General features: G+C 42.4%; 1 protein-coding gene across 1 annotated transcript in view; it reads right to left on the bottom strand.

Moving 5' to 3' along the window:
* Positions 1–3914: 3914 nt before the first annotated feature.
* Positions 3915–9395, bottom strand: part of LONP2 (lon peptidase 2, peroxisomal) — a 79820-nt gene continuing 74339 nt past the window's right edge. Inside the window, exons 13-15 of the mRNA XM_080936972.1 lie at positions 7802–8009; positions 7243–7433; positions 3915–5004 (exon numbers count right to left, since the gene is read on the bottom strand). Coding sequence (XP_080793098.1) covers positions 4783–5004; positions 7243–7433; positions 7802–8009 — 621 coding nt within the window. The 3' untranslated portion in view covers positions 3915–4782. The remainder of the gene's footprint in view (positions 5005–7242; positions 7434–7801; positions 8010–9395) is intronic.

The raw sequence follows: 9395 nt of genomic DNA, 5'->3' as shown, positions 1-9395 counted from the left end.
TGGAGTAAAAGAATAGTTCAGCTACAGATTACAACCAGATTTTAAAGTGTGTGTGTGTGTGTGTGTGTGTGTGTGTGTGTGTGTGTACACGTGTATTTACGGGTGCAGACAAGCCCTGGTTGATCCTGGATCCTCCATCTCTCCTCAGTCCCCCAAGTGCTGTGAGGACGGATAACTGCCATAATGTGTGGGTGAGAAGCAACTTAGTATGTCTATCTAGGGAATGTCATTTCGTGGTTTTAACTGTATTTTGCCTAGACTTTAAAATCTCAAAATGGCGTATCCAGTGGAGATCCATATGCTCTTCACTGTGTTAATTTTACAGTTAATGAATGTATTTGTTCTTGTGCACATTTATTTTCAAAGTGTTGGTTGGTTATATAACCCTCACCACATGACCATCCTAGATATCAGAAAACAAAAAAACACCCATAACCAACCCAACACTGGATCAAGCTAAACATACCTGGGGTCAGTCTGTGATTTAGACGAACAAGAATAAGATGAATGTCTTACTCACAGGTACTGTCAGTATTTGTATACATCATCCTAGAAAAGGCAGTCCAAACCAGCGCTCTGTAGGAGAGACTGTAGGAGGGTCATAGTAAACCACTGCATAGGCAGCTAAGAAGCCTGCCCCAAAAGCAAAGGCCTGGATAGTGTTGTGGAAGCCTGTAAGGTAGTGTCCCATGGTGGGGATGTGTGCAAAACACAAGGAGTTGTCAGTGTCTTACTTGCCCAGTTAAACTAGTTAAGTCTTTCACCAAGAGAGGCATGAACCAGATGGTACCACTCAGCAGCACTTAGCTTTATAGTAAGCACTGCAGTGCATCTCAAGTGAAGTTTTATTGATAGTGACTTTTCTTTCCATAAAATTAAAAGTCCTTTTTTGTTTTGGTTTGTTTTTAAAGGAAGACAGTCTTGGCCCCGCAGGGCTGGCTGACTTGGAGCTTGCTGCATAAGAACCTGGACTCAGGACTGGTGGGATTAAAGCTATGACCAGCTCATTTGTTTTGTCTTTTGTGTTTGCTTTGTTTTTTAATAAAGAATAATTTTCGTTGTAAGGCACAGTACATTTTACTACAGCATTAGTGTTGGACTTTAATCATCAAATTGGAGACTAATTGCTTTTCTTGTCTGAGGAGCTGTTAGGAGTTCTCCTAGGAAGGAGCTCACTGCTGGTTCTCCTTTGGTTAGAGTAATATGAATTATTTTAATAAAACTAGTCAACAGTCCCAGCTGAATTGTATATTTGGAAAAATTGTCAGAATTAACACTTGCATGACTTAATGTCAAGACTTACTAATAGTACAGTTTATTTCATGAAAGTTTTTATAGGAAGTACTAAATACTTTTGCCTTCACTCAGCAGGTGGAGATGTTTTGTCTTGACAAGAAGTATCCTCCACAGTGACTGGTGTCAAAGGCTTACTGGAAAGTGGATCACTGATAAGTTCATCAGTGGACGTGTTTATGGCTGGATAGATTTTTGGGGAGGGCTAGTTGGTTGAAGCCACATTACCGGAGATGTGTTTTGGAAGCCAGTGTCTTCCTCGCTGCTTCTAGCTACTGTGAGATGAACGGCTTTACTCTGGCATACCATCCCCACCACAGTGTTCTGCTTCAACACAAGCCCATGGCTACAGGCAGATGGCCTGTCCTGTCTTGTACCTGAAGCTACAAGCCCCCAAAAGTCTTCTCAGGTATTCTGTCACAGCGATGAAAAGTATTGGAAATTAATGGTGGTTGTCATTAACCACTGTGCTCAGGGTGGGGATCAGAATTATTGTAGTGCAAGCGGATACTCTGGGGAGTTGGCACTACAAATGAAACTCTTGCGTCCCCACTGTTAGGAAGAGGGCATGTGGTGTGGCCACAACACCAAGTGGTTTTGTGTGTTAAGAGACTGAAGCTGTGACCTCTCCAGTGCTAAGCAATATTCTACTGAGATATACCTCTAGTCTAGAATGCACATCTTAGTTGCTCTCAGGGAAGAGGAAAGAAAAATCGTGTTTTAGCATATGCACTGACCTGGTTGGTGTTTTTTAAAGATTCATGTATATTTTATATCATTCATAATTTAGAATATCCATAACCTTACAGTCACTGATTCACTAATTGGTATTAAATATTTTAGGAGGCATTTGCTTCTGGTTTAGTCTTTGTAGTTTATAGAAAAGTCCAGAAGAATAATAAATGGGCAGAACCAAATGAAGCTATGCTATAAAATTGATAACCAAGGTACTTACAGCTTTACTTAGCTTTGATTCCTGAATATTTCTGTGAATGTGAGAATACCAAATGGTATGGCCAAGGCAGTGAAGAGTTGGGACCATAGCTGGGGTTGTGGTGTAGTGTAGTTCAGGGCTTGGGTATTTACCCAGTGTATGCAAGGCCTATAATTAATCCCCAGCACTATCCTACACACACACACACACACACACACACACAGACACACACATCAGAAAGTTGGACAGAATTATATCAGTTGTTTGGAATTTAATAAAGGACAAATATTTCTCACAGATCTGGAGGCAGAAGTCTAAGATCAATATGTTGGTAAGTTGAATGGTGAAGGCCATATGCCCGTTTCCAAGATGGCCACCTCAGTGCTAACTAACTTCCTGGCTCAGGAGTATAAGGGCACAAAATAGCTAGTTCTCTTGAGCCCTTTCCTAGTGAGTGTGGAAAACGGGCACTTTAAGTCATTCTGCCTACAGCACCACCACAGAAGTTCTACTGGGCACATATCCCAAAATAATTAGAAAAGCAGGGACTTGTGCATTCCTGTTCATAGCCCAACAGTCACAAAAGATGAATGGATAAACAAAATGTGTCATATGTATACAGTGGATTGTTCAGCCATAAAAGGCAAGTTTGGTGGTTAAAAGCACTGACTGCTCTTCTATAGGTCCCGAGTCTTGGCGAGATTTCAGACATAAGAAAACATGTATGATGTCACTCTTCTAAAGCACTTAGCATAAGAAAGCATTAGAGTGGTTACCAGATCTGGAATTGAGGGAATGTGTTCAATTTCTCAAATTGTGCTGAAAAGTTGTGGACAGTAGGAACACTGAATGTCAAAGATATCCCTGAATTTGGTACTTGTAAGTGGTAAATTCTATGGACATTTTTTCCAGTCAAAAACTCCTTCCTAATAAACCAAAATGTTAGAAAAATAAATCTTACTGGTAAACCTCAAATGGGCATCTTTAGAAAGGAAAGATGGGCTGGAGAGATGGCTCACCAGTTGAGTGCTTACTGTTCGTGCTGAAGACCCAAGTTCAGTTCCCAGTTGACACACCAGGCAGCTCAGAACCACTTTTAACTCCAGCTCCAGGGAAATCTTACTCCCTCTCCTGGTCTCTGCATATGTGCCCACACACAAAGGTGGCCACACAGAAGAAAAACAACACAAAGACTGACTTAAGACAGCACAGATGATGCCCTCTGAAATTTCCTAAGTATTTAGAAGGTCAGTGCTGATGTCAGGACCTAGAGAACCCCAAGCTTTGAAGATGTTACCACCTCAGATGGGGTGAGGCACTGGGTGTGGAGACTCCGTGGCTACATTACTGAGGTTGATACCTCACTAAGTGTTATGGATGTTTAGACCTTTTTTACACAGTGTAGTGCCCCAAGGAGTCCAGGATCTGACATTTCCTCCAGAGATTATTAGCAGGCCTGAGCAAGAGTTAGGTAACTTGCAGACCCTGTTCTCATCCGGGAAGTGTCAAAAATATTACTATATATTTTGTAATGTAAGATTCTGACCCTAAAATTAAAAATGCATTATGTTGGATTCTTGTTGAGTCAGCAATACTACTAAACTATTATTTCACACATGGACATGCTAGAAACTTGGTTTAGAAAGCTAGTAAACATAGGGGGCTGCCTTCATCCTGTGGTTCCTTTGACTGGGTCACAGGACAGGCATGGGAAGTTGGCATGCTTGGGATTTGGCATAAACAAGTAGAAGGGGTAGCAGAAGTGAGGATTCTGAGTTTAGGGGCTGTCCCAGAACACACAGCTGCACCCACTTTCGGGCTGTACAGGCACCCGAAGCTCTTGTGATGTAATGAATTGTAATAATTGTAATGAATGCTAGCACATGCCCCTGTCCCATATAATTAATGTTCCCATTGCTGCTTCCCTCAGCCGAAGACCTGTATTGTCACGTGTGGGGCTCATTCTAGATTCCTTTAACACAACAAAAGGACAGTTGCCTAGAGTTTTTTGTCTTTGCTAGTTTCCATTCCAAGTGATTGGTTCCAGGATCTGATAAAAGTCTACTTGTGGGTCTCCACAGCAAAGAGTATGTGCCAGCTGTTTTTGTTTTGACACAGTGTTTCCTTTCCCTAAGTAGTCCCGGAACTTGCTGTAGACCAAGCTGGCTTTTGAACATCAGGATATCCATCTGCCTCTGCTTCTCTTGTGTGCCTGTGCCATACCTGGCTCACTCAGTTATTAAGCACACCAGACACACTGGTGAGCGGGGTTCCTGGATCTCCACTTTATACCAAGATGGATTCGGGTCATTTCTAGAAAGTTCTTTGTTCTAGGACCACAGAATACCTCTGTCTTTCCCAGGGATAACAAACCCACTGAAGATCGGAATTCTAGATTTAATTACTTTATTATACCAACATTTCTGTAATAAACAACTACTTAAACAGATACATTGCTATCTTGATTATTTCCACAAATTAGGGGTATTTTGCTTACTCAATTGGTGCCTCAAACCAGCCTTGCCTCATAACTGAATTCAGCTAATGTTAGGGGCTTATAGTTTGCTGTCAATGAGACCAGGTCTGGTCTTGACAGTAAAGCCACCATCAAAAGCTGCATTTAGAACTTCATCCAGGCAGCTCGCTGTGACAAAACTTAGGTCCTGTCTGATGTTGCTTGGGATCTCTTCAAGGTCCTTTTCGTTCCTCTGCGGAATTATGATCTGCTTCAGTCCTGCTCGGTGTGCTGCTAGGACTTTGTCTTTAATTCCACCCACCTGCCAGGCAAACAGACAACTCTCAAGGTTTATGTTCACTGCCAAGTGGATCGACCTACCTTTTACTGAGTCATCACTGACTTAGACATTCAAACCCACCTCCCATCTTGTGATAGCACGAGCTAGGAAGTGACTGAAAAGCTTAATGTTAGCCTATTAACAAATGTGTTACTTCTATGTTAAATACTGTTAATGAGAGAAAAATCTGAGACCTTGACGGCTATAGATACTTTTGCTTGTCATTTGCAACCTTGTGTTTAGTTGGTTATGTAGCAGCATTATAATAGCTTGGTTATACGATTCCTAGCTACAAGAAAGGAGTTTGAAGATTTTACCATAAAGAAATGACAAATGGAGGAAATAAACATGTTGACTTAAATGTTATATAATGTGTACATGTATGAACATCATGCTATCAGTACATACCATTTTTGTTTTTAAGAAATAAAGATTTTTAAGTTAACAAAACAACTGCTCTTACATAGGAAGCTCAGTTGTGTTACAGGATTATTGTCTTTATTCCCACACAGCAAGGCTTCTGTGCCACCTAATAATGAGAACACTCCAAACTAGACTCCGGTAGGGTATTTGTTTTTGTTTTGTGACAGTATCATTGTAAATTGGGCTGGCCTTGAACTCCTAGAGAGTGTCTACCGCTGGCTCCCTGCCCCCAATTCTGGGATTAAAGTCCTGGCCTCTCTTGTGGTACCAAACAAAAACCTACACCCATAAAGATTCCTTCACAAATGGTGGAGTCTAATTACCTTCCCAGTGTGGGCCTGGCTCTGTCGCTTGCCTGTGTGAAGCATTCTGTGTTGGAAGTGATGCTATGTGAATCTCAAGGCTAAGGTATAAAAAGAAAGCTTCTGCCTGGATTTATCTTGGATCACTTGCCCTAGAGGAAGCAGGATACCCCGTTTGAGGTTATCTGTACAGACTGGGAAGCCCCCAGGGTGAAGCTCCCTATGCATCATGTAGAAACAGGTCTTCCTCAGCCACCCTGGTGACTGTGGCCTGCAGTTAGAGACCCTGAGTCACGCGAAGGCTGCCGACAGGCTCCACGCCTTCTAACACCTAACTGGCTAGGCTATAGGCTTTCCTGCATAGCCGTCACTCAGCCCCATACTGCGCTCTTCTGGGGTGCCTGCTCAGACAGACAGACTGCTTCCTTCCAGTATTAAAACTCTATGCTACACTCACACTTGATTGACAGCAAGACTGTGTGTGTGTTATACTGTTTACAATGTCAGTGAGGTGAAAACTCCAATAACATCTTTGCTGGCGGTGCAGTCTTTAGGTTGAGCTACCTTCTGCTCCAGGATATGCTCCATTACTTCTCTGACTATTCTTCCATTTTCCTGTTTACTGTAATTGGATACTGGATATGGGAATCCAAGAGGTTCTCTCTACTTCAGCTTTAGCAAGTATATATATATAATTCTGTTTTTCTTCATAGTCCTTACATGGTTAAATGAAAATATTGGAGTCCAATAATTTTAGTAGTTTGTTTTTCAATATTAGGAATTGAACCGAGTCTTGCGTGCAAGACTAATAAGAAGTCCTCTGCTGCTGAGCCATGTCTCTGGCTTCTTTTTACTTTGAGACAGTCTCACTAAGTTGCCCATGCTGCTTCAATCGCCCTGGGTTGCTGGTTTTAGGAGTGCCTGGCCCTTTAGTGATCCTAACGACTGGTGAGTCTCCAATCTACCCATCTGTGTAAGGACTTTGGCAGAGGATTTTCATCTTGTCAGATAAGTCCTGCACCTAGTCACAGAAAGCCCTAATCCTTAAGGCCTGTGAGCTTCCACAGCATTTGCATGCAGGAACCTACAGACACAGGCTTTTTGAAATTGTTTTGCTATAAATCTTGCCAATAATGGTACTCTTAAGATTTCTACAAGGTGCTAGGAGGTCTCAAAGGAACTTCAAAAAGTGTGCAATGAGCTTAAAAGCCCAACAGTCTCATTTTATGTAGATGCAGTGCGCTTGACTGCAGACCTTCAGATGAAATGCTCGTCTTCCTATAGCACACTTAATGGGGAAACTTGGGAGATGGTCAGGTTTTCTTTTACTTGACCAAAAGTTTAAAATAACATAAGTTAGTTACAGGTATTAAAATTTTAACTTCTATTTTAAACCAAAGTTTTTACAGAAAGCAAGCAAGCTACTATTTATGCAAATTTAAAATTAGTAATTTAAGTAAAAGTTACAAGTACACAATCTGTTTTCTATACTTACTGGAAGAACAAGCCCTCTCAGCGTAATTTCCCCAGTCATGGCTACATCTGAGCGCACAAGCCGCCCACTGAAAAGTGAGGCGAGACAAGTTACTATGGTAACACCAGCAGATGGTCCATCTTTTGTGACAGCTCCAGCTGGAAAGTGCAGATGGATGTCTGTGTTGTCAAGAAGATCAAAACTTCCAAAAGCTTTAAAAGGAGGGAAAAGTATTTTAATGTAGAAAAATTAAGCCTAGTTTTTTTTTTTTTTTTGAATAAGATCAAACATAAAAATGAATGTTTCATATAAATAAATTCTTAAAGATATTAATGGATACTTAGAGTGAGGTCTGGACAGTAAGATTCCCTCTTCAGTATTTTTAAAGTTTTGCTTTTGTATCTAGTTCAGGGACTCAGCCAGATCACTGATAACATGATCACTAGGGTCTGGAGGGTGTGGAGGCCAAGCCCTGGACTTCACTGAATGGTGTCATCTCTGTCTCAGTGTGAGATACTTCCTGGATCATGGTCTAGGGCCCTCCTTCCCAGCTGTGTCCCCAGTGAGTTAGGCCACGTACCATTAGTCAGGTGGTATTTCTTTGCATTGCTTCGAAGCCAGCTAATGGCGAGATGGGCAGACTCCTTCATGACGTCCCCGAGCTGGCCTGTCAGCGTTAGCTGGCCTTCGCCGTCCATTCGACTTGCCTCCACAAACATGATTTTGCCACCCAAGGGAGTCCATGCTAACCCTATTGCCACTCCAGGTTGATTCAAACGCTCAGATACCTTCAGAGATGAACACATCAGTTATGTCAACATGTAGAAATCGTTTCCAGAGCATTTTAATCACACTGTCCTTTAAGACTACAAACTTAAACACTAACTTCTGACAACTTATTACCTGACACTTTGAGTCACCTGTCTCACTATCTGGATGTTCATATTTAGTGTTCACCATGGCTATACCCATGGGCGAGGAACTTCCAAGAGCAGTTGGGTCCGGTTACGTGAGCCTTGATCTCCAGGGTATCTTCATTGGACCGTGCATCTCTACATATCCAAAGCCTCGCTGGCTTTTTAGTATGCGAGTTTGCTTCAAGAACAACCCTCCTCTCACTAACACTCATCTGACAAGTGACAGTGCTCACGAGCTTTCTATCACCACTCTGGTGACATCCTGAACTCAGGGCAGTGCCGTCTGGATGCCAGTTTAAGTGGAACAAGCTGCTTAGCCGGGATTATGAGTCTAGGTGATAAACCATGGTTGACACACCCCAGGTATGATCAGCTGGAAGACGGCAATGCTGACTTTTGACGGCCCCCTTGTTTGTCCAGACTGCCTGTGCTGTGGTGTCTGTGCTGCAGGACAGTGCAGCGTGTTACCGAGTACAATCCAGTGTGTAGCTTCTCTGCTGTCAGATGCCTGGGTTCACTATGGAATGGCAAAGCCTGGCTGGTTCCTGGGAGAGGGCTGGGTGCTCACACTCAGTCTTTTTCTAGCAGGTGTGTGCAGTGGGAACCATGGCATCATTAGGAGTTATCACACTTTGACCTTTAATGTCACAGCCTTCAGCATCAGGCAGCTCACAGCGCACGCTTTCCTCTAGCACTGGCACCTGCTCTCTTCTGTATTTAAAAAAGATTAACACGTAGGTCAGTGCTGTTTAAAAACACAAATAGAGGATGAGTGCTCACAATATAATAAGTTAATATTGAGTCCATTTTTTTTATCCTTTTCATTACATGGCTTCTTTTCAGGGCTGGATGAACTAACCCCAAAGAATAATCAATCTTCAGAATGCAGTCATGTTTAACATAATAAGCCATTTGTTAAAATTTTCTTAGCTGCCAATCACATTGTTTCAGTTAAATCCTCAGAATTATTAACTATGTTGCTTCAAGAAGCCAGGCAGAGAAGATGATCTAGGGTCAGCTACTAGCACTCAATTGGCAGCCCAGCCAGCTGCCTGCAACTCCAGTTTTAGGAGATCTCATTTTTTCTTCTGGCCTCCATGGGCACCAAGCATGCAAGTGGTACATATACATCCAGAGAAAACACCCGTACACATGAAATGTAAGAAGGTGGCAGTGTGAATCTAAGCCCAGCTTTCCTACAGGAAATGCGAGGCAAAGGAGGAGAAGCTTGCAGACCAGTTAGTCTGATATGTGGTG

The sequence above is a fragment of the Micromys minutus genome (genome assembly GCF_963924665.1).
Source record: "Micromys minutus genome assembly, chromosome: 24".
Lineage (NCBI taxonomy): Eukaryota > Metazoa > Chordata > Mammalia > Rodentia > Muridae > Micromys > Micromys minutus.
The sequence above is the reverse complement of the archived record's forward strand: the minus strand, read 5'-3'. Positions and strand labels throughout refer to the sequence as shown.